This window comes from Choloepus didactylus, chromosome 6, assembly GCF_015220235.1.
Source record: "Choloepus didactylus isolate mChoDid1 chromosome 6, mChoDid1.pri, whole genome shotgun sequence".
Taxonomy (NCBI): Eukaryota; Metazoa; Chordata; class Mammalia; order Pilosa; family Megalonychidae; genus Choloepus; species Choloepus didactylus.
In genome coordinates this window covers 89,075,757-89,101,768 of record NC_051312.1, presented here as the reverse complement: position 1 = coordinate 89,101,768, position 26,012 = coordinate 89,075,757, and the positions used below count along the sequence as shown (strand labels likewise).

Sequence of the window (26,012 nt, the reverse complement as noted above, 5' to 3'; positions counted from 1 at the left end):
GTGTATTGGAGCTGGAGGCACTATAATCAAATTGTCATTAGCTGCCTCAAATTTGTGGTAGAAACGGGGTAACCAGGCAGACAGCCTCCAAGCTTGGCATTTGGACTTTTTCCTCCCACTATACAGAAAAGTTCACATGTATCAGGGTTACTTCCTAGATAATGTAACCTGGGGATTGTGTCCCCTTCCTGGCCCATTAGTTTTAAATCCATGCTGTGCCGGTTTGAATGTATTGTGTCCCCCAAATGCCATTATCTTTGTGGTCTCGTGGGACAGACGTTTTTGGTGCTGGTTGGATTTGCTTGGACTGTGCCCCACCCAGCTGTGGGAGATGATTTTGATGAGATGTTCCCATGGAGGCATGGCCCCGCCCATTTGGGGTGGGCCTTGATCGGTGGAGCTATATAAATGAGCTGACTCAGAGAGAGGAAACTGACTGTGTGCAGCTGTGAGTGATGTTTTGAGGAGGAGCAAGCTTGCTGGAGAGGAATGTCCTGGGAGAAAGCCATTTTGAGGCCAGAGCTTTGGAGCGGACGCCGGCTGCCTTCCTAGCTAGCAGAGGTTTTCCGGACACCATTGGCCATCCTCCGGTGAAGGTACCCAATTGCTGATGTGTTACTTTGGACGTTTTGTGGCCTTAAGACTGTAACTGTGTAGCGAAATAAACCCCCATTTTATAAAAGCCTATCCATCTCTGGTGTTTTGCATTCTGCAGCATTAGCAAACTAGAACACATGCCTTCTCACCTAATGTTCTTGCTAGGGAACTGGAATTTCTATGATTAGTTGTATCCAGATCTGTATGCCCCCCATTAGCCTAAGTTTGATTCATCCTTTGTATTACATGCATAGCAAATAACTTTTCCCAGATTTTGTTTTATCTTTCAACTTTGTCTTTGCTATCTTTGTCCTGCAGAAATTTATTTTGACGTAAATGATCATGCAAACTATCCTTTCCTTTCTGAATTGTGCTTTGCACATCTTACTGAAGCACTCCAGCCCCACCCTGTTGCCATGAAATTCTTCCGCTATACCACCTTCCCAGCTGTGTCTCTGTCTCAGTCTGTCTACTTTCTACGTCTTTCTAATTCTGGTATCTTTAGACCTATGGTGTTTTTCTAAGGCCCCAGAGAAGACAAATTTTGGAGCTGAAGGCTTGCAGTAGGATATAATTAATGAGAAAGTTCAAAAACTCTGAATGGAAGACTAAGAAGGAGTATAATACCTATTTTACAGGTGAAGAAACAGGTGAAGAAACCAAAAAAAAAGGAAGTCAAGGAGACTTTCCCAAAGTCAAAGATAAAGTAAGTACGGTAGAGGACAGAAGTCATGTCCCAATCCTTTCTAAGTTACTGGGGCCTTCTCCAAGAGTTCTCTCTAACATTTCCCAGCCAGCGATTTACTCATTGATTCATTCACCTATCGATTGGTCATGAGAGAGATTTCCTAAAAGACACATTGATTGAATGTAAATCTATCCACATCCATTCATCTTCCCAACAGATTTTTATTGAGTTCTAGGCTCTTTGCTAGGCACTGTGGTTACATAAACAAATAAGGTAATCATAGACCCCATAGCAGATGGGAAGTTGGTAAAGGAAGCAAACAATTGTAATAAAGTGATAGGGGAAGTATGGAATATTATGGAACCTTAGGAGAGGCAGGCACCCCTTTATGGAGGAGGTCAGGGATCAGGTTCAAGGGAGATGCCAACAATGATTCGTTCATTCCACATATATGCATGGATTCCTTTATATGCCAAGTGCTGTGTTAAGTGCTGAGAATAAAGTGATAAAAAGCATAGGAATTGTCTCTCCCCTGGGGGACCTTAGAGTCTAACTAGAGTATATTCTCATTTATTCTCATTTTATATGTGAGAAATCTGGCATACACAGAGGAAAAGAGACTTACCTAAGGTCACTCAGCTCAGTGGTAGAAACTAGACTTAAACTTAAGCTTCCTTTTACTCTCTTCCCACCGTTCCGTGTCAGGTTCCCCCATACTTCCCATGGCTTCCCTTCCCCTGGCCAAGGACTTGGAGGTTCCCAAACCTATGCTACCCCAAGCTGTCCTGAAGCAGATTTGGGAACAACTGGATCCCTTTAAAGAGAAGTCTCAATTTTTTAAGAGCTCAAGGTTTAAGAAACTTAGTTGCTTGCTTAGAAATTTATTCCTGAAAGAGGTGGCATTTGACATGAATCTTAACTCATGAGATCACCAAGGTGAACAAGAAGGAGAAGGGCATTGTGAGCCAAAGGAGCACCAAGAACAAAGACAGGGAGGACTGAAAGTGAGTAGTATATTTTGGGACTAGAAAATGATTCTGTCTGAATAGGCAAGGCTGACTGGAGCTGGAAAGGTTATAGGACATAGGCCTCCAAGGGCCTTCAGGACCAGGCGCAGGTATATAGCCTTCATGCTCAGTGGGAATCCAATCAGAAGACTGTGGCAGGATTCTAGGTGGGAGATGATAAAATTTAATGATAGCAATGGAGATAGGAAAAGCTCAATATTTCTGAGCTAGAATTGTCATGACCTAGCAGCCAATTAGATGTTTGGGATTAGAAGAGAGCTGTGTCTAGGATATTGTCCAGATTCCATTGGGCAGTGCCAAACTGTACATTTTCAAGACAAAGGGAAACATTTGTTTGTTATTGAATTTGAAAAGCTCAGTAATGGGAGTTTGTTGTATTGAATGGAACTTACTGTTTAATTCCCACATCAAGAAAGTCAAAGAATATCAGTTAGAAAAACAAACTGGTAGCCTGTGAGTTGAATCTGGTTCCCAGACATGTCTTCTTTGGCTACACATTGTTTTTGAAAAATAAATTAGTTGCCAACACTAAAAAATCAGATTTCACTAACAAGCAGATTTGCCTTGGGAAAACAGGAAGATCTGGCAATGCTGACTTACATTTCTGCATGGCATCAGTTGGTAGGAGCTGAACAGTAACTGCCTCTGTGTGTACACATACACACACACACACTCACACACTCTCACACTCCCTTCTTCCACTCTCTTCTGTCTTACATCTGGCTTTCTTCACTCATTGATGTGACCGCCTGACTCCTTTAGCCATTTGAGTTTGCCACTCCTCACTAAAATGTACAACTTTGGAAGGTTTGATATCAGCGATATGGCAAAAGAGGTTTTTTTTCTTAAGTCAGCACATTATTTCACTTTAGAATCCTGGGATGACAAATGATGAGTGTAACTGTATTAGTTTTAAGGAATTATTTTTGTGTATCGCTCTTTGAAGAGAAGAATAATTTGATGAAGAAAAACCCAAGTCAGACTCTAGAATCAGAACCATATTCTATGCCCAACTTTTGCAAGCATATACACACACATATATGCCTAAAGAAACCTCTAACTCACTGTTAATGGGTACTGGTGATCCTCTGGGAACTTCTTCATAGCAGATAGGAAATGGAAAGCTATTTCTTTTGTGATCTTTCGGGTGTTAGGGGAATGGGACACTCAGGGTATTTGAAATCTCTTCCCTATCACAGCTGTCCCTGAAGAAGCCAGCACTCCCTCTCCTTCGCTGAAGGTAGCCCCTTTCCTGGGTACTGGGTACCCTTTTTCGTGCTTCTTCAGGGATGGCTCTGTAGATCTACCCATGTCTCTTCTGCATTCTCAGTCTTTCCTCCTCTACTGGCTCCTTCCACTGAATCTATAGATGTGGTCAAGCTTCTCTGTAATCTGTTAATAATAGTCATAATAGAAAATGATCAACAAAGGTTAGGCATGTGTCAAGCAGTGTTGTAAGACTTTCACAAGCTTTTTCTTGTTTAATCATCAAAATAGCCCTAAGAAGCAGGTGCAGTTATTGTCCACATTTCCTGGAGGAAGAAACCAAGGCATAGAAAAGTCAAGTAAGTTGCCGGAGGTCGCACAGTTAATAAGTGGTATAGCTGGGATTTGAACCCATGCACTGTGATTCAAAAGCCATAACTCGGTAGTGACTCTGTTTTCCAAGGCTGGGACTAGGGTGGAGGCAAGTGCTGGCACAGCATTTGCTTCACATGCATACACACACACACACACACACACACACACACACACGCACACAAACATAGAGACACAGTGAGAGACAGAGAGAGGGAGTGGGGGAGAGAGGCTCCTTTGTTGTTCACTCCAAGCGCTTTACTCACCTTATCCTAGTCCCAGCTCTGCTGTTCACCTTTCCCTTGACTTTACCTTCCCCCTCGCTACTGTCTTGCTTTTTTCCTCCCCCTCATGGCCTAGCTTCTTGAAAAAACTTGCCTACATTCACTTTTTGCATTTCTATACCTCCCATTCATTCTTGGAATGGGAGGTATAGTTAAAGTCTGACTTTAACCCTATCCTTCCCCCTTAAACTGACCTCTTCCTTCCTCACAGCTTATTTTCAGTCCTCACCTTACCTGACTTCTCTGCTGATCTCTTCCTCTTTCCTATAGCTTTGTCTTCTCTTGGCTTACCTGACAGCTAACTGCCTACTCTCCACCAGCTCCCCCCACCGCCACCACCAATTCTTTTACTTCTCTAAAAATTCCGTTCTGAATCCTCCTGGAGCTTCTTATTTGTCCGTACCTTAAATCTCCAACTTGCAATTGGTCTTGTTCCTCTTTTTCTTTTCTCTTTCTCTTTTTTTCTTTCTATCTTTTTTTCTTTTATTATTATTATTCAGGTTCTTAACGTGGACCCTCATCAACTCACCCCTGGGTTGCTACAGTAGCCCCCTCTTGAAATCCCAGATGCTAGCCATTTTCATCTAGTGTTAGTTTTGTCAGACCAATCTTTCTAAAGCACAGCTTGGATCATGTCCCCTTCCCAGCTCGGAAGTCACCATGGCTCTCAATCACCTACAAGGTAAAGTTTGAGTCCCTAGCCTGGCACAGAATGCCCTTCCAGTGCAGGTGCCATCCTTCTATCCAGCCTTATTGTCCAAGACTCCCAAACATACATACTTCTCCTTCTTGGGTCAGGTTTTCTCTCCCCCAACCCAAGGACATGCCCACCACCATCTCCTCAGTCCCATGGCCCATTTTGTTTAGAATGCTTATCCTTCTCTCAGTAGATTCAGTTCCTCTCTCATATCCTATTTATCCAATTCAGATCTCATTACGTGCACATCATTTTCCCTAAAATTTAAGCCACCTCTTCTCTGAACTGTATTGAAACAAAGAACACTTCTAGCGAGAACTTACTGTTATCAGGCACTACCTTTCTCACTTGATCCTCTCATCTGTCTATTAAAGTAGGTGTTATTACCTCCGTTTTACAGAAGGAAGAAAATGAGGCTTAGAGGGGTCAAGTAGCTTGCCCAGTCACAGAGTGTGGAATGACAGAGCCAGGATTCAAACCAGATCTATCTGAACTCTTTCTAGGGTCCACTGCCTTGGGATTGATTTGAACCTTAAAAATCCAGGGCCTTGTCTCCCTCTTCATTTAAATGGCCAGCCCATTTCTGAAGCAGGCCAGTGGGCCTCAAGGACCTCAATTATGCTCTTCCGTAGCATGGTGAAGTGTTCGCAGCGGGTTCACAAACTGTGTTGGGTGAGAGTCAGCTCCCCTGCATCTTCTTACTGTTCTACTTCCCCTTGTTTTTCTTGCCTGGCTTTCAGAGAGATGACTTCCTCTAGAATATACAAGCTGGATGATGGGAAGCCTTACCTGAGCAACTGTTTTCCAGCCAAAAATCTGCTTCGGATGCCTGAGGAAGGTCAGGTGACTTCTCAAATTATTATCTTCCCTGCATACCCAGCTCACGCTTTAGAATGTCTCTATATCCATTCTTCTCCGACCCCTTCACTAGTGTTCTCTGCCCTATCCCATCATGTTCCCTCCAATCCGTGTGTTCTGGTTTGCTAATGCTGCTGTTACGCAAAATACCAGAAATGGATTGGCTTTCCTAAGGGGGGTTTATTTGGTTACAAATTTACAGTCTGAAGGCCATGAAAATGTCCTAATTTAGGAATCAACATGAGTATACCGTCACTGAAGGAAGGTCAGTGGCATCCAGAAAATCTCTGTTAGCTGGGAGGCATGTGGCAGGCATCTCCTGATCCCAGGTTATGTTCCAGCTCCTCTCTCAGCTCCTGTGCATTCTTCAAAATGCTGTACTTGGGGTGTTTTGTCCTCTCTTAGCTGCTCTCCAAATGTCACTCTCAGCTGCTCTGAGGTCCTTCTGTTTGTGAGCTCTTTTATAGGACTCCCATGATTAAATGAAGATCCACCCTGAATGGGCAGGGTCCATATCTCCATGGAAATAATCCAATCAAAGGTTTCACTCGCAATTGATTGAGTCACATCTCCATGGAAACACTCAATCAAAGTGATCAATATGAATATTGATCAATGTGATCAATATGAATACATTTGCGCCCCCAAGATTGCATTACAGAACATGTCATTTTGGGGGACATAATACATCTGAACTGGCACACCAGCTCCCCCTGCAGCCTCAGTGAGCCTCTGTGAGCCTACTAAAGTACCTCAGTTCAGTGACTCCTCACTGCTGACTCCTTAACTTGGCATTCTGCCCCATCCTCTGCTACAACTCCTTTCCATTATTTATGCCCTATTCTGTAGTGCTCTTTTTCTCACAGTTTTTTTTTTTTTTTACTTATCCAAAATTTACCAGTCCTCATTTCAATTTGCTGAACCTTATCCATTACCAAATGCCCAGCTCTTCTCCCGCTTCTTCCATTAAGCCATGTCTGACTACCCCAGTACACAGTACCCATTCTCTCTTATGAGGTGACTTCGTCTCTTTGTCTCTTATTTAATGAATAATCACGTTCTGTCAAGTTTCTAAATAAAATAGCTTAGCCTCCTACTTAAGGATTGTTCTGCAAAGTAGGTTTTCAATCATCTATCTAGTTAAAACTCCTTTGGGCAGGGACTCAGACAGATATTTGTACACTAATGTTCATAGCAGCATTATTCACGATAGCCAAAAGGTGAAAGCAACCCAAATGCCCATCAGCAGATGAACGGTTAAGCAGAATGTGGTATATCCATTCAATGGAGTATTATGCATCCTTAAAAAATATTTGAAGTTCTGATACATACGACTGCATGGATGAACCTTGAAGATAATCATGTTGAGAGAAGTAAGACACAAAGGGATGGATATTGTATGATTCCACTTATATGAAATAGCTAGAATATGCAAACTCATAGAGACAGAAAATAGCATACAGGTTACCAGGAGCAGGGGGCAGGGGGAATGGGCAGTTATGCTTAATGGGTATAGTGTTTCCGTTTGGAGTGATAGGAAATTTCTGGTAATGGTAGTGTAACACTGTGAATGTGATTAATCTCACTGAATTGTACACTTGGGAATGGTTGAAATGGGAAAATTTATGTTATATATGTGTTTCCGCAGTTTAAAAAAAGAGCAACTAAAGAGACAATGACAATTAAATGCAATACCGGATTCTGGGTGGCATCTAATAATAGAGGAGAAGAGGTTCAAAAGGACATTATCAGGGCATATTAAAAAATTAGAAGATGGTGGAATAAAGAGAGGCAGAACTCACTCCTCCATGAGAAACACGTGTAGAACAAGCAGACATGTCCAAAGCAGCAGTACCGGGGCTCAGGAGATGAGGGAAGGACCATTGCAACATATAAGGAAGATCCTGATGAAGAAACAGAGAAACTATGGCTGAGAAATTGCAGTGAGTAAAGTCAACCACGGGTCTTGGTGCTAATCCTTCACCCCTGAGGCTGGCAGCTGTGGGTCAGCCTGGTTCTCCCCCAGCTGATGAAACAGCACAGTCCTGATCCACCTGTTGGCCAGTGAAGTTAACCCTTTGAGTCCCACAGCCTTGACCCTTCTATGCAGGAACCCAGGGCACCAGTGTCTCCATCATTTCCACAATCAGAGAGACTGCAGTGGATGACTGATCTCCACCATGATTCCTGGTGCTCATCGGCCACCCCTGAGGCTGGCAGCTTCGGGTTCACCTGGTTCTCACCCAGCTGGCTGATGCTATCTCAGAGAGTCAGGGAGGCCCTTCCCCTTGGGAAAGAGGGAGACACAGCACAGTCCTGATTCAACTGTTGGCTGCTGAGGGTGACTCCTGTGGGTCCCACAGCCTTGATCCCTTCCAGGCAGGAGCCTGGGACGCCCATGGCACCATTGTTCCCATACACAGAGAAACTGCAGTGAGTGACTGAGCTCCACTGTGGCTCCCAGCACCCACCCAGCATCCTTGGAGGCCAGCAGTTTCTGGTCGGCCTGAACCCTACCCGGTTGGTTGCTGTGGACTGGGAGAGTTGGGTAAGCCCTCCTACCTGGGAACAGAGGGGTTGTGGCACAGTTCTGATCAACTGTTGGCTGGCAATATTGGACCATGGGATCCCACAGCCTTGCTCCTTTCTGAACAGGTGCCCACAGCACCAAAGGGCCATTATTTGCACACTTCAGAAACAGAGGGGTGAGAGGGCTAAAAAAGGAGCCCTACCTTTGTAGGGCTGTGGGGAATAGGTTGCTGAAGAGTGCTATCTACTAGGAGGGCTGGGAAAGTGCAGTCTTTCCTGATGTTCAAGAAGCAGCTTTCTTGAACATCTCTCCACGCCCTTTAGAACTGGTCTGTGCCCCACTGCATGGGACTCTGGTCCTACTTTGGCTGGAAAATACTGATGAACCCAGTGCCAAAGGAGACCTTTAACTTGAACCCAGTCAACAACAAAATCTTAGTCAAGAGAAGGAAACCAACTTTCAAAATAATCTTTTCAAGATAATCAGATGCCCAGATGCCAGCAAAAAGTTACAAGACACACTGAGACATTAGAATATATGGCCAAGCCAAATGATCAAATTAAGAAGCCAGTGGAGAACCAAATTTGGAACAACTAATCAGAGGTGTTCAAACAAGTCTCCTAAATAATTTCAATGCAATGGCTAAAGAGATAAAGGATATTAAGAGGACACTAGGGGAGCATAAAGAAAAATTTTAAAGAATACGTAGAAAAATAGCAGGTCTTACAGAAATGAAAGGCATTGTAGTTGAAATTTAAAATTACTAGAGACATGCAACAGCAGATTTGAAGAGGCAGAAGAAAGGATCAGTGAACTAAAGACAGAGCAACCAAATTTGAACACACAAAAGAACAAATGGAGAAAAAAATGGAAAAATTTGAGCTGGGTCTCAGGGAAATGATTGACAACATGAAATGCAGAAATATACTTATCACAGGTGTCCCAGAAGGGGAAAAGAAGGGAAAAGGGCCAGGAAGAATATTTGAGGAAATAATGGCTGAAAATTTCCCAACCCTTATGAAAGACATAAAAATGTAAATCGAAGAAGCCCAACACACTCCAAATAGAATAAATCCGAAAAGACCCACTCTGAGACACACATATTAATCAGACTGTCAAATGCTGAAGAGAAGGAGAGAATCCTGCAAGCAGCAAGAGAAAAGCAATTCACCACATACAAGGGAAGCCACATAAAGCTAAGTGCTGACTTCTCATCAGACACCATGGAGGCAAGAAGGCAGTGGTACAATGTATTTAAGATACTGAAAGAGAAAAATTGCCAGCCAAGAATTCTTTATCCAGCAAAGCTGTCCTTCAAAACTAAGTGAGGGGGGTGCACCGCTGGCCGGGGGTGGAGGTTATGGGCAGTGGTGGACGCGCCCGCGCTCTCTGCCCATCGCGCCGGTTCGCGCTCCCATGCCAGGGCTGAAGCGGCGGTGGCGGAGGCTGAGGCGGCGCGGGGGGAGTGTTGGGAGGGGGGTGGCTGGGGTGATGGACCGGGTGCTGTGGCCACAGTGGCAGAGCCAGCGCTTGAGCTCGAGCGACGGCTCTGGTGGAGATGCCACCTGCTCGTCTGCTCCCCGCTGTTTCTCCAACAAGGATTCCTGTACACCTTGGAAGTACTCATGGACGAGTGATGAAGCTAGGCATGAAACCTCCGTCTCACAGCTGCATGTGTAGTCATTGTTGAAGTGAAGCAAATGCCTATCTAATTTGACAGTCTTGGTGTGTTTAATCATTTTGAGTTTGCAAGTGAGCATATTAAGTCTACTGATGGAGCCTTCCAGCAGTGAACAGTTATATGAGGACCCTGATCCTGGAGGCAAACCCCAAGATGCAGAGGCCAGAAAGCAGACAGAATCTGAACAAAAATTGTCTAAAATGACCCACAATGCTTTGGAGAACATTAATGTGATTGGCCAAGGCCTGAAGCATCTCTTCCAGCACCAGTGCAGGAGGTCATCAGTGTCTCCACATGATGTGCAGCAAATTCAGGCAGAGCCAGAACCTGAAATGGATTTGGAGAGCCAGAACACATGTGCTGAGATTGACTGTGTCTCCACCCACCCCACAGCTCTGAATTGAGTTCTGCAGCAGATGCGAGTGCCACCCAAGATGAAGAGAGGGATGAGCTTGCTTAGTAGGCAGGGCAGGCCAGAAGCCCCAAAGGGAAGTCCCCAAATCAACAGGAGATCTGGCCAGGAGATGGCAGCTGTTACGCAGTCAGGTTGGCCCAGGTCTTCATCCACGACAGATGCTCCTAGCAGCTCAGCTGTGATGGAAATAGCTTGTGCTGCTGCTGCTCCATGTCTACCAGGAGAGGAGGCAACTGCAGAGTGGGTCGAGTGGTTGGAAGTAAGCAGCCTTGCCCACACTTCCAGTGCAGTGGCCTCTAGCACTGATGGCAGCATCCACACGGACTCTGTGGATGGAACTCCAGACCCTCAGCATACAAAGGCTGCCATTGCTCACCTACAGCAGAAGATCCTGAAGCTCACAGAACAGATCAAGATTTCCCAGACAGCTCGGGATGACAACATTGCCGAGTACTTGAAGCTTGCCAACAGTGCAGACAAGCAGCAGGCAGCCCGCATCAAGCAAGTCTTTGAGAAGAAGAACCAGAAATCCTCCCAAACCATCCTCCAGCTACAAAAGAAACTTGAGCACTATCACCAGAAGCTCCGGGAGGTAGAACAGAATGGGATCCCGTGGCAGCCAAAGGATGTCTTCAGGGACATGCACCAAGGTCTGAAGGATGTGGGAGCAAAGGTGACTGGCTTCAGTGAGGGTGTGGTGGACAGTGTCAAGGGTGGACTCTCCAGTTTCTCCCAGGCCACCCATTCAGCAGCAGGGGCTGTGGTCTCAAAGCCCAGAGAGATCGCCTCATTGATTCGGAATAAATTTGGCAGTGCAGACAACATCTCTAATATGAAGGACTCTTTAGAGGAAGGGTAAGTGGAGGATGGGGGGAAGACTTTGGGAGTGATTTCAAACTTTCAGTCGAGTCCAAAATATGGTAGTGAGGAAGATTGTTCTAGTGCCACATCAGGTTCAGTGGGAGCCAACAGCACGACTGGGGGACATTGCTGTAGGAGCATCCAGCTCCAAAACAAATGCCCTGGACATGCAGAGCTCAGGATTTGATGCACTACTACATGAGATCCAGGAAATCTGGGAAACCCAGGCCAGACTAGAGGAATCCTTTGAGACCCTCAAGGAACATTATCAGAGGGACTACTTAATTATGCAGACCTTACAGGAGGAGCGATATAGGTGTGAACGATTAGAAGAACAACTTAATGACTTAACAGAACTCCACCAGAATGAAAACTTGAACTTGAAGCAAGAATTGGCCAGCATGGAAGAGAAGATCGCATATCAGTCCTATGAACAGGCCCGGGACATCCAGGAGGCCCTGGTGGTGTGCCAGACCCGCATCTGTAAGATTGAACTACAGCAGCGGCAGCAGCAGGTGGTGCAGCTGGAAGGGCTGGAGAATGCCACTGCCCGGAACCTTCTGGGCAAACTCATCAACATCCTTCCAGCCATCATGGCGGTCCTTTTGGTCTTTGTCTCCACGGTGGCCAACTGCGTGGTTCCCCTCATGAAGACTCGCAACAGGACGTTCAGCACTTTATTCCTTGTGGTTTTCATTGCCTTTCTCTGGAAGCACTGGGATGCCCTGTTTAGCTATGTGGAACATTTCTTTTCATCCCCCAGATGATGCTGGCACAAGAAGGCAGCTGCTCCCCTACCCTCTGGTGAGTGCATGCAGTGAAGAATTAGACAGCAACTTACATTCTCTGAAGTTTTCTACAACACGAAAGAGTTGAGTGAATCTGTTTACATTTAGAATAATGTTTTTTTTTCTTCAAGAGATGCAATTGCAATAGTATTTTTTAGATTTTATCCAAGAAGTTTTTTGGGCAAAAATCTTGGACCATTTTTAAGTAGCATGATTTTCCTTGGAGTGCAAATCTTATAACAGTCCTTTAATATGAACCAACAATCTGGAGCACACTGAAGGGCATTCTAAATTGTGGCTTGAATGACTGCACTAAACTCACTAAAAAGATGAGAAAACCTGACTAGGGCAAACCAGTTCATCCTAGTCCTCTGCCTTGTCTGGGCTCACCACCTTTCCTGCTCCCAGACTAACTTTACTGTGAAATCCTATCATATTCCATGTCTGAATTTTTGGATTCAGGGTGGATTTTTCTTGTCCGTGGAAGAACACATGGATCTCCCTGACTTTCTCACCCATGTTGGGCACTCATGCTAACCCTGGAAGTATGATCACTTTTGAACCTGGTCCCTTAACAACTCTGCTAGGATACAAAAGTGAGAGCATCATGCCCCACAGGATCACTGCACAGCCCTACTACGGTATTTTGAAGTAGCCCTCTAAATACTTAATTTTAAGCAAAATTCTTTGGCTGCACTTTTAAGGTTTTTTTTTTAATATGTGTATAGAGTCACCAATTTAAAAACAAAAAATCCAGACAGCATACTTGAAGAATGTAATACTCAAACTCTCAGTGCTTCCTTATGGTTTATAATAGGGTTTTTTTTATTATTGTCATTATTATTATTATTGGGTTTTTTTTGACAGGGTTGGGAGGGTCTTTTATTTTTCTTTTGAAATAAAGAAGTGATGTTTTTAAATGAAAAAAAAAAAAAAAAAAACTAAGGGGGAGAACCTGAGATGGTGGCTAGGAGAGACAGCAGAAAAACACCTTCGTGAAAAATACTAGATAAAACCCAGAAAGTGGCCCAGAACACCTATTCCAGCGATGCACCAGCTGGACTAGGTCTGCTAAATCCACAGGGACCGTGAACTTGGTGAAACCGGGAGTCTGCGTTCTGAAACAAGTGAGTAAGCCTCCTGAATATCCGGCAGCCACACTGTGGTGTGGGGAAACTATGGGTTGGCGTTTGGAGGCAAACTAGTTCTTTTTTTAAAAAACCCAAAAGTGGCTGCAGATACGGCAGCGAGAGCCGCACAGTGAAGCGTGGCAGGAACAGGCTGTGCAAATGCCTCAATATCAGGCATGGAAGACAGCCTTTTGTGCACCCACTGCTAGTTGTCTCTGAGCGAGGCAGGCAGAGGTGAGCCAAAAGGGGAAAAGAACCATGCCCCTTGCAGCCATCTTCCTGGCGGGCTGGGAATGCTCCTGCCTGGTGCTGGAGCCACAGCCCAGAGCTGCGCCAAAAAAACCAGTTTGACGGAAAGTGTTTCCAGCAAAACACGCACACGCCACAATATTGGGCATGAACAATAGCTTTTCATGCATCCACAGCTAATTGTCCCAGAGCTGGGAAGGCAGAGCTGTGCGAAAAGGGGGAAATTAACACGCCCCATACAGCCATCCTTAACAACAGGCTGGGAACGTACCTACACGGCCCAGCAGCCCAGAACTTCCCTTGAGGGATGGTGTGCACTTGTGACATAGCACAGCCTTCCTTCAGCAGAGGCGCTAGAAGGGCATGGCTTGGAAGAGGGACCCACTCAGAAATCCCAGGGACCATACGCCAATACCAAGGAATTGTGGGTCAGTGGCAGAGACAATCTGTGGTGAGACTGAAATGAAGATTTAGACTCTTGCAACAGCCTTAAATCTCCAGGAACACCTGGAGGTATGATTATTAAAGCTGCCCTCCCTCCCTAACCACTCAGACACACACCCCACATTCAGGACGGACAGCACCAACAACACACCCAAACTTTGTGCACCAGTTGGACCCCACAAGAATCAGACCCCCGCACATCACAAAGACAAAATTGGGGAGAACTGGTTGAGGGGAATAGGTGACTTGTGGACTCCATCTGCTAGTTAGTTAGAGAAAGTGTACTCCACCAAGCTGTAGGTCTGACAAATTAGAGATTAGTGTTTGAATGATCCTATGTTCTAGTTTGCTAATGCTGCTGGAATGCAGAACACCAAAGATGGATTGGCTTTTATAAAAGGGGGTTTATTTGGTTACACAGTTACAGTCTTAAGGCCATAAAGTGTTCAAGGTAACACATCAACAATCGGGTGCCTTCAGTGGAGGATGGCCAATGGCATCCAGAAAACCTCTGTTAGCTGGGAAGGCATGTGGCTGGCATCTGCTCTGAAGTTCTGGTTTCAAAATGGCTTTCTCCCAGGACATTCCTCTCTAGGCTTCAGTTCCTCAAAAATGTCACTCTTAGTTGCACTTGGGGTGTTTGTCCTCTCAGCTGCTCTGGAGCAAGAGTCTGCTTTCAACAGCCGTTTTCAAACTGTCTCTCATCTGCAGCTCCTGTGCTTTCTTCAAAGTGTCCCTACTGGCTGTGGCTCCTCTTCAAAATGTCACTCACAGCTGCACTGAGTTCCCTCTGCCTGTCAGCTCATTTATATGGCTCCACTGATCAAAGCCCACCCTGAATGGGTGGGGCCATGCCTCCATGGAAATATCTCATGAGAGTTATCACCTACAGTTGGGTGGGGCACATTTCCATGCAAACAACCTAATCCAAACGTTCCAACTTAATCCCCACTAATATGTCTGCCCCACAAGATTGCATCAAAGAATATGGCTTTTTCTGGGGGACATAATACATTCAAACCAGCACATCCTACATATCCCAAAAGAACCCTATCAAGTAAAGCAAATGCCAAGAGGCCAAAAACAGCAGAAAATTTTAAAGCATATGAAAAAAACAGGCTATTTGGATAACCCAAACCCAAACACCCAAATCAGAAGATCAGAGGAGACACAGTACTTGGAGCAATTAATCAAAGAACTAAAGACAAACAATGACAGCATGGCACAGGATATAAAGGACATGAAGAAGACCCTAGAAGAGCATAAAGAAGAAATTGTAAGAGTAAATAAAAAAAATAGATGATCTTATGGAAATAAAAGAAACTGTTGACCAAATTAAAAAGATTCTGGATACTCATAGTACAAGACTAGAGGAAGCTGAACAATGAGTCAGTGACCTTGAGGGCCACAGAACGGAAAATGAAAGAACAAAAGGAAGAATGGGGAAAAAATCAAAAAAATTGAAATAGGCCTCAGGGATATGATAGATAAAATAAAACATACAAATATAAGACTCATTGGTGTCCCAGAAGGGGAAGAGAAGGGTAAAGGTCTAGAAAGAGTATTCAAAGAAATTGTTGGGGAAAACTTCCCAAACCTTTTACACAATATAAATACACAAAGCGTAAATGCCCAGCAAACTCCAAATAGAATAAATACAAATAAACCCACTCCAAGACATATTCTGATCAGACTGTCAAATACTGAGGACAAGGAGCAAGTTGTGAAAGCATCAAGAGAAAAGCAATTCACCACATACAAAGGAAACAACATAAGGCTAAGTAGTGACTACTCAGCGGCCACCATGGAGGCGAGAAGGCAGTGGCATGACATATTTAAAATTCTGAGAGAGAAAAATTTCCAACCAAGAATTCTTTATCCAGCAAAGCTCTCCTTCAAATTTGAGGGAGAGCTTAAATTTTTCACAGAAAAACAAATCCTGAGAGATTTTGATAATTAAAAATAAGTGAGACAGTGTTCAGTGACTGTGTGATTGTGAAAACCTTGTGGCTCATACTCCCTTTATCCATTGTATGGACAGATGAGTAGAAAATTGGGGATTAAAATTAAATGAAAAATAGGGTGGGATGGAGGGGATGAGATGTTTTAGGTGTTCTTTTTTACTTTTATTTTTATTCTTTTTTTTGTAGTGATAATGTTCAGAAATTGATTTTGGTGATGAATGCACAACTATATGATGGTTCTGTGAACAATTGATTGTACCCTGTGGATGACTGTATGGTATGTCAATATATCTCAATAAAACTGAATTTTTTTTTTGTTTTTCCAGCTTTATCGTATTTTTTATTGTAGAATGTAACATGTATACATTAAAGTGATAACTTTCCAAGTGCAATTTAACAAATAGTTAGAGAGCAAATCTCAAAGAGTACCGTAGGTTACAATTCCACAGTTTCAGTTATTTCCTTATTATGAAATCTAACATATACACAAAAAGATAATATCTTTCAAAGCATGATTCAACAAGTATATATATAGGAAATCTCCAAAGTTATTATGAGTTATAGTACCACAGTTTCGGTTATTTCCCTATTGTGAAATCTAACATATATACAAAAAAGGTATAGCTTTCAAATTACGATTTAACAAGTAGCTACAGAACAAACCTCAAAGAATGCCATGGGTTACAGTTCTACCACCTAAGTTCTTTCCCTCCCACTAGTCTAATACCCTAGCAACTAAGAAAAAGAAATTTATATAAAGATTCAGTATTCATAATCCTTTGTTAAATTCCATCTTGTCTGTTGTTACCCCTTCCTCTAGTTTAATTACTTTCCCAGTCTTCAGGGATGTCTAGGCAGTGACCACCCTAACCTGTTCATATTGAAAAGGAGTGTCAACTTTACGGGCAAAGGGGACACATCTAGTTGATGTTCTTGAAGAGGCTATTGCCTCTGGGTTTCAGGACTTTAGCTGGCATAAGAGCACTCTGAAGGATTTAAGTTTCTGATGAATAAACTTAGTCAGTGAAACTTTTATAGAGTCTCTGATAGGATTCTGGGTGTTCTTTAAGATTTTTGTGACTACTGTTGACTTGGGCTTATCATATTGTGGTCATTTGGCATATCTAGGTGAAGCTTGCATAGGAGTAACCTCCAGTACAACCTCTTGACTCTATTGAATTCTCTTAGCCACAAAAACCTTATATTGTTGCCTTTATTTTCCCCCTTTTGGTCAAAAAGGCATTCTCAATCCCTCGATGCCAGGGTCAGGATCATTACCAGAATCCATGTCCCACATTGCCAGGAAGGCTTATTCATCTTGGGGGTCCTGTCCCACATTGGGGGGAGGTGATGAATTTATTTGCAGAGTTAGGATTTGAAAGAGAAAGTCCACATATGAGCAACAAAAGAGGTTCTCTGGAGGTGACTCCTAGGCATAACTACAGGTGGGCTCAGCCTCCTCTTTACAGCCATAAGTTTCACCCAAGCAAGCCTCAATATTAAGGGCCTGACTTATAAAGTAGAGGGTTCCTAAGTTTACATAGCATATGTTATATCCATCATAATCCATATCTCACACTGTCATCACTCAGTTGTTCATTTCTCATTAATCTCCATTTTAAATGATTCTCATGACCCAAAACATCTTGTCAGCCCCCAAATATTTGTCCCTAGTATTTGTGTAATACTAGTATAGTATTATTATTAATTATAGTCCCTAGTATGCAATTTTTCCCATGTACCCTTCTTTTGTCAACTCTCTGTGCCAGTGTTATACCTTAGAAATATGTAGTGCAAGCGCCTATCTATATTTGTGGTGCTGATCTGTGGAAAACATGTCTTTAAACAACCCCTTTCATTCCTATTCACCTTAAAACTGAATTTTAAAAAAATAAGTGAGAGTTTTAAATATTTGCAGATAAACAGAAGCAAGAGAGTTTGCTAACAAGGGACCTACCATGCAAGAAATACTAAAGGGAGTTCTGCTGACTGGAAAAAAAAAAAAAAAAAGACAGAGAGAGAGGCTTGATGGAGACTGTAGAAAATGATTATCAGGAAGGGTAACTAAAAGCATAAAAAGAGAGGAAAATAATAGACATGACAAATAAAAGCCAAAGGATAAAATGATCGAAGTGAGGACTGCTTTTACAATAATACCATTGAATGTTAATGGATTAAACTTCCCAATCAAAAGACACAGATTCGCAGAATGGATTTAAAAATATGATCCATCTATATGCTGCTTACAAGAGACTCATTTTGGACCCAAAGATACAAATAGGTTGAAAGTGAAAGGATACAGAAAGATACTCCATGCAAGCAGTAACCAAAAAAAAAGCTGGGGTAGCTATACTAATATCAGACAAAATAGATTTTAAATGCAAAAATGTTGTAAGAGACAAGGACACTATATATTAATAGAATATATTTCTTCTGCATCAAGAAGAAATAACAATCATAAATATTTACGCACCTAATCAGGGTGACCCAAAGTGCATGAGGCAAACACCGGCAAAACTGGAAGGAGTAATAGACGTTGCTACAATAATAGTGTGAGACTTCAACACGCCAGTTTCTTCAATAGATAGAATGTCTAAGCAGAGGATCAATAAGGAAATAGAGAACCCAAATAATATGATAAATGAATTAGATCTAACAGACATACATAGAACATTGCACCCAAAGGAGTAGGATATACATTCTTCTCAAGTGCTCATGGAACATTCTCCATGATAGACAACATTCTGGGGCACAAAACAAGTCTTGATAAGTTTTAAAAGACTGAAATTATACAAAGCACTTTCTCTAATCATAATGGAATGAAGCTAGAAATCAATAACAAACAGAGAACTGGAAATATATGAAAGTTAAACAACACATTCAAATAATCAGTGTGTCAACAAAGAAATTGCAAGAGAAATCAGTAAATATCTTGAGACAAATGAAAATGAGAACACAACATATTAAAGATTATGGGACTCAGTAAAGGCAGTGCTGAGAGGGAAATCTATAGCCCTGGATACCTATGTTAAAAAGGAGGAAAGAGCTAAAATCAAAGACCTAGATGAACACCTGGAGAAATGAGAGAAAGAACAGCAAACTAATTCCAAAGCAAGCAGAAGGAAAGAAATAACAAGGATTAAGGTGGAAATAAATGAGAAAGAGAACAACAACAACAACAACAACAACAAAAACAGGGAATCAATAAAACCAAAAGTTTGTTCTTTGAGAAAGTCAATACGTTTGACAAACCCTTGTCTAGATTGACAAAGAAAAAGAGAGAGAAGATGCAAATAAATAAGATCATAAATGAGAGGGAGGTCATTTTCATGGACCCCAAAGAAATAAAGAAGATCATAAGAGGAAACTATGAACAACTGTATGCCAACAAACTTGATAGATGAAATGGACAATTTCCTAGAAACACACAAAAACCTACACTGACTTGAGAAGAAATAGAAGACATCAACAAACCAATCACAAGTAAAGAGAATGAATCAGTTATCAAAAACCTCCCAACAGAGAAAAGCCCAGGACCAGATGGCTTTACAGGTGAATTTTACCAAGCATTCCAAGAAGAATTAATACCAATCCTGCTCAAATTCTTCCAAAAAAAAAGAAGAGGGAACACTACCTAACTCACTCTATGAAGCCAACATCACCCTGATACCAAAGCCTGAGAAAGATAATACAAGAAAAGAAAATTACACACTTACTTCTTTAATGAATATAAATGCAAAAATCCTCAAACAAGTACTTTCAAATCGAATCCAACAGAACATTGAAAGAATTATACACCATGACCAGGTGGGTTTTATCCCAGGTATGCAATGGTGGTTCAACACAAGAGATTCAATTAATGTAATACACCACATTAACAAAAATGAAAGGGGAAAATCACATGATATCTCAATTGAGGCAGAAAAAGTATCTGACAAAATTCAGCATCCTTTTTTGTAAAAATACTTCAAAAGATAGGAATAGAAGGAAGCTTCCTCAACATGGTAAAGGGTATATATGAAAAACCCACAGCTAACATCATACTCAACATTGAGAAACAGAAAGCTTTCACTCTAAGATCAGGAATAAGGCAAGGATGCTCACAGCTACCATTGTTATTCAACACTGTTCTAGAAATTCTGGCCAGAACAATTAGGCAAGAAAAAGAAAAGGCATCCAGACTGAAAAGGAAGAAGGAAAACTGTCACTATTTGCAGATGACATGATCCTGTATATAGAAATGCTGAAGGAAAAAACTAAGGTAAAGCTGCTACAGCTAATAAACAAGATCAGCAAAGTGGCAGGATACAAGATCAACACACGAAAATCAGTAGTTTCTATAGACATGTAATGAGCTATCCAAGGAGGTAATAAAGAAAAAATTCCATTCACAATAGCAACTAAAAGAATTAAACATCTAGAAATAAATTCAATCAAGGATGTAAAGGTCGTGTTCACAGGAAACTACAGAATATTGCTAAAAGAAACCAAAGAAGACCCAAGCAAATGGAAAGACGTTCCACAATCATGGATTGATAAGCTAAATGTCCTTAAGAAGTCAATTCTGCCCAAATTAATCTACACATTCAATGCAATACCAATCAAAATTCCAACAGCCTACTTTGTTGAAATGCAGTAGCTAGTTATCAAATTTATTTGGAAGGGAAAAGGTCCTTGGTTAGCCAAAAACATCTTGAAAAAAGAATGAAGTGGGGGGACACCTTGCTTCCTAACTCTAAAGCATATTATAAAGCCACAGTAGACAAAAAAGCATGGAACTGGCATAAAGATAGACATATTGTTCAATGGAATAAAATTGAAAGTTCAGAAATAGAACCTCAGGTTTGTGGTCAATTGATTTTTGACAAGGCTGCCAAGTCCACTCAACTGGGACAGACAGTTTCGTCAATAAATGGTGCTGTGGGGGAGTGAATATCCATATCCAAAAGAATGAAAGATGACCCCAATCTTTCTATACAAAAATTAATTCAAAATGGATCACAGACCTAAATATAAGAGCCAGTACTATAAAACTCCTAGAAGAAACTGTAGGGAAACATCTTCAAGATCTAGTGATAGGTGGTAGTTTCCTAGACCTTATACCCAAAGCATAAGCAACAAAAGAAAAGAATAGGTAATTGGGAGCACCTCAAAACTGAATACTTCTGTGCTTCAAAGGACTTTGTCAAAAAGGTGAAAAGACAGCTGACTCTGTGGAAGAAAATATTGGGAAACCACATATCTGATAAGGGTTTTATATCTAGAGTATACAAAGAAATCCTACAACTCAGCAATAAAAAGACAAATAACTCAATTTAAAAATGGCAAAAGACATGACTAGACATTTTTCCAAAGAGGAAATACAAATGACTAAAAAGCAAATGAAAAGATGTTCATTTTCACCAGCTATTAGGGAAATGCAAATCCAAACCACAATGAGGTATCATTTCATATCCACTAGAATGGCCACTATTAAGCAACAGAAAACTACAAGTTTTGGAGAGAATGTGGAATAGTAGGAACTTATTCACTGCTGGTGGGAATGTAAAATAGTACAGCTGTTGTGGAAGGCAGTTTGGCAGGTCCTCAGAAAGCTAAGTATAGAGTTGCCCTGTGATCTAGCAATCCCACTACTCAGTATATACCCAGAAGAACTGAAAGCAGGAATGCAAACAGACGTTTGCAAATCGTTGTTCATAGCAGCATTATTCACAATTGCCAAAACATGGAAACAATCCGAGTGCCTATCAACTGACAAATGGATAAACAAAATGTGGTATATACATATGATGGACTATTATTCATCAGTAAGAAGGAATGAAGTTCTGAAGCATGCAACAACATGGATGAACCTTGAGGACATTATGTTGAGTGAAATAAGCCAGACACAAAAGGACAAATATTGTATGATCTCACTAATATGAACTAACTATACTATGTAAACTCATGGACATAGAATCTAGAATATAGGTTATCAGGAGATAGAATGGGACTAGGGAATGGGGAGCAGTTGCTTAAGATATGTGGAATTTTTAACTAGGTTGAATTTAAATGAGTGGAAATGGATAGAGGTGATGGTAGCACATTATTGTGAGTATAATTAACAGTGCTGAGTTGTGTGTGAGTGTGGTCTATGGGGAAGTTTAGAATCACATATCAACATAAGAAAAGCAGAGATTAAAACATGGTTGTATAACTTTGTAAGTCTTGTGGTGGACAATTACTGTGATTAACAGGGCAAATATAAAAAATTTCCCCCATAAACTAGAACAAGTGTACAAAACTGTTACAAGGAGTTAATAATAGAGTGGCATGTGGAGAAAAAAAAACTCATTTACTACAAACTATGGACCATACTTAACAGTAATATCTTAATATGCTTTCATCAACAGTAGCAAATGTACCAACACCAATCCTAGGGATCAGTGATGGGAAGCATAAGGGGTACAGGATGTTTGGGGTTGTCTCTCTCTCCTTTTTTGCTTCCTGGAGTAATGAAAATGTTCAAAAATTGATTGTGGTGATGAATGCACAACTATGTGATGATACTGTGACCCACTGATTGTACACTTTGGATGGATTGTATTGTAAGAGAGTATATCTCAATAAAATTTCATTAAAAAAGGAAAAATTGGAATATAAACTGTAAGGTTTCTATCAGTGTTAAATTTCTTGAACTTAATAACTTTAAAGTGGTTACATAAGTGAATATCCTTGTTGTTATGAAATATACATAGTATTATATGTTCAAAGAGCATGATGTATACAACCTACTCTCAAGTTTTCAAAAAAATAGATAAATAGCTAGCTAGATAGATGGTTTGGGAAATAGATGGAAAGATAGAATGATATGGCAAATGTGGCAAAATGTTAAAATTGGGAGGGATGTGTTGAAGTTCTCTTATGGGTTTTGTATTATTTTTGCAACTGTTCTGTAAATTTGAAACTATTTCAGAATAGAAAATTTAAAGAAAAAATAAACTTCTTTGGGTTAAGGACTCTTCTCAACACTCAGCAGAGCCCTATAGATAGAAAACTGTCTAGAAGTCTGGGATAAAGGGATTGGATTTGTTGCTTTGAAAGCAAAGGAGATGATCACCTTATTTACTCCAGATGATGTGACTTACTGGTCACTCCATACGTATATGGACTATTGGAAGACACTTTTGTCCTCCCCACTTATCTAGACTGATTAATTTTTCAAATAGAGACCAACCCTGGCCACCTATCTGTTTAAAACCCACCAATGCTGGTATAAGTATGAACTTGTGTTTTTACACACATACATACACACAGAGAGAGATGGATAGATACAGAAGTAAATATAAATATAGGCTTCTGCATGTGGTAGATACATATATATATATTTCCTAGTCTGCTCAGAGAATCTACAGGCAGTGGTACCTCGGTGGCAAAAAGCATACCCGGTGCCCAGATCTTGGTTTCTAAATACCAATCTCCAATAAAAGAAATCAGGGCTTCCTGGTTTCCAGGGGTGTGACGGGGGAAATACACGTTGAGCCTGGAACATCTTGTGGTGGCAAAAAGTAAAGAAGTGCTCAAAGAATGATGGTGGTATGTCAAAAGGACATAAGAGCCAGCTTGAAGAAGCTCCCAATGGCCAAAGCTGGGGCAGTTTGAACAACAAAATAAATAATGATAGAATTGAATTGTAAACCATAGAATAAATAAATATCCATGAGTCCATACTGATATAAATAAATATTTGAATACATAAGTAAGTAGGAAAGAAGGAACAACTCTTCCTTGCAGTAGAATTCCAGTTAATAAATGTTGAAGGAATGAGGGAAATAGAAAATCATTATTAAAATACCACAGTAATGAATTTTGCAAGCAAGAAACATCTGCGGGTGTTGTATCCAATAAGAGTTCTCCAGAAAAACAGAACCAGTCATATATAAATATATACACATACATACATAGATACATAGATACATAAAAAGAGATCTATTTCAAGGAATTGGCCTACATGATTGTGGAGGCTGGCAAGTGTGAAATCTGTAGGGCAGGCCGGCAGACTGGAAATTCTCAGGAGCTGATGCTGCAGTCTTGAGGCTGAGTTTCTTCTTCCAGGAAATCTCAGTTTTTGCTCTTATGGCAAAACTGATTGGCTGAGGCCCACTCATATTATCAAGAATAATCTCCTTTACTTAAAGTCAACTGATGGTAGATGTTAACCACATTTACAATAATACCTTTGCAGCCATACCTAGTGTGCTGGTTTGTATATTTATGTCCCCCAGAAAAAAGCCGTATTCTTTAATGCAGTCTTGTGGGGCAGACTTATTAGTGTGGATTAGGTTGGAACCTATTGGTTCAGTATTTCCATGGAGGTGTGGCCACACCTATTCAATGTGGACCTTGATTAGTTCACCAGAGCTCTATAAAAGCTCAGACAGAAGGCACTCACAGCTAGCTGTAGCTGAGACAGACATTTTTAAGACAACCATTGGAAGCTGATGCAGACATTTTGGAGAACACCATTTTGAAATGCAACCCGGGAGCAAGCGGATGCCAGCCACGTGCCTTCCCAGCTAACAGAGGTTTTCCGGACGCCATTGCTCATCCTCCAGTGAAGGTACCCGACTGCTGATGTGTTACCTTGGACACTTTATGTCCTTAAGACTCTAAAACTGTGTAACCAAATAAACTCCCTTTTATAAAAGCCAATCCATCTCTGGTGTTTTGCATTCTGGCAGCATTAGCAAACCAGAACAGATTTTGGTACCGGAAGTGGGATGCTGCTGAGTTTGCAAATACCAAACATGTTGGAATGGCTTTTTAAATGGATAAGGGGAAGATTCTGGAAGAATTGTGAGGAGCTTGATAGAAAAGGTCTAAACTGATTTGAAGAGACTGTGGAAATACGGACTTTTTTTTTTTTTTTTTTTTGAAATATGGACTCTTAAGATACGTCTGATGAGGCTTTGAGCAGAAATGATGAATGTGTTGTTGGGAACTGGAAGAAAGGTGATCCTTATTTTAAAGCGGCAGAGAATTTAGCAAAATTGTGTCTTGGTGCCAGATGGAAGAATTTGAGAATGATAAGCTGGGATACTTGGCTGAAGAGATTTCAAAACTAAAAGTTGTAGATATAGCATGGCTTCTCCTTGTAGCTTAAACTTAGAACTGAACTCTTGGGTTCAAAAAAACCAGAAACGGATGGTTTGGAGAATTCCAGGCTTCAGGGGTGGAACCCCAGAAGCTATAGCCCAACGTGAGAATTTAACCAAACCTGGAACCCAGCCACCATTTCAGTACAAACCAGGATTGGAGATGGAGTTATCCAGAAAGGATTTGTGCAAAGTCCTATTGTCTGATGACTTTGACCTCTGTGTGCTTCATGCAAAGCCAACAGAACTTTTGCGAGATCTTTATAGACAGAGCTGCTGCCGGTCTGGACTGGAGAAGACAGACAAGGAACAAATTGAAGGAAAAATTTCTTCAAAGACAGAGCCATGGAGGTTGAGGTCTGGAGTCAAAAGGTCTCCAACTGGGAGAGTGAAGTGACACACACGCATGGAAAGGGTGAGTTTGCCCCAGAGGTCTAGGGTGGCCTTCAGCCTCGATGCTCAGGAAGAGTTCTGCCACCCCAGGCCCCAAAGAGGGTGGAGCCCATTCCCAGGGAATTGGGGAGAGCCTGCCTGCCACCCCACTGTTCTGAAGGGGTTGAGCATGTGCCCCGGAGATGGAAGAGAATCCAGGTGCTGCCCCATTGTTTGAGGAGGGTGGGGCCGAAAAGGTGATCTGCCCAATGTGTGGATATGTTGGAGAACTCACCCCAGTGTTTGGAGAGAAAAGGGCTGCTGTGTAGGCCCTTGGAAAGTGTGGGAAAGCCACTCTCTCAAGCCCCATGGATGCAACGTCATTCTGTAAATTACTCTCAGACTTTGGAATCTAGTGGAGTTTGCCCTGCAGGTTTTAGGAACTGTTTTGGTCCCTTAAACCCTGCTTTCCTTAATGTTTCTCCTTATGGCAATGGGAATGTTTATCCTATGACTGTCCCTCCTTTGTATATTGGAAGCAGATAACTTGTTCTAAGTTTCATAGCTACGGAGCCTGAAGGGAATTTTACTTTTGAACAAATCACACCTGTAACTGATTTTGATGGAATCTTGCACTTACCTGTTGTTACTGAAATGATCTAAGTTTTTGTGTTATTGTGATGGGATGAATGTGTTTTGTATTTGGAAAGAATA

The 26,012-nt window shown here is 41.7% G+C and overlaps 2 protein-coding genes across 11 annotated transcripts in view; both read left to right on the top strand.

Annotated features, from left to right (window-relative positions):
- Positions 1-26,012, top strand: part of XRRA1 (X-ray radiation resistance associated 1) — a 113,768-nt gene that overhangs the window by 2,047 nt on the left and 85,709 nt on the right. For 3 of the 10 annotated variants that reach the window (XR_005217495.1, XM_037840669.1, XM_037840660.1), the window contains exon 1: positions 4,754-5,710. Coding sequence is in view for 9 of the 10 variants with exons in the window: in XM_037840669.1 (XP_037696597.1) it covers positions 5,491-5,710 (220 nt within the window). In the remaining variant the exon portion in view is untranslated. Of the gene's footprint in view, positions 1-1,235; positions 1,304-4,750; positions 5,711-26,012 lie in introns of those variants that run through there. The other 7 variants (XM_037840666.1, XM_037840667.1, XM_037840668.1 and 4 more) reach the window with 7 other exon arrangements.
- Positions 9,741-12,696, top strand: LOC119537998 (transmembrane and coiled-coil domains protein 1-like). Its single transcript, XM_037840673.1, is given in 2 exon segments — positions 9,741-11,341; positions 11,343-12,696. Coding segments are annotated over 2 exon segments (1,950 nt in total). The 5' UTR covers positions 9,741-10,033; the 3' UTR covers positions 11,985-12,696.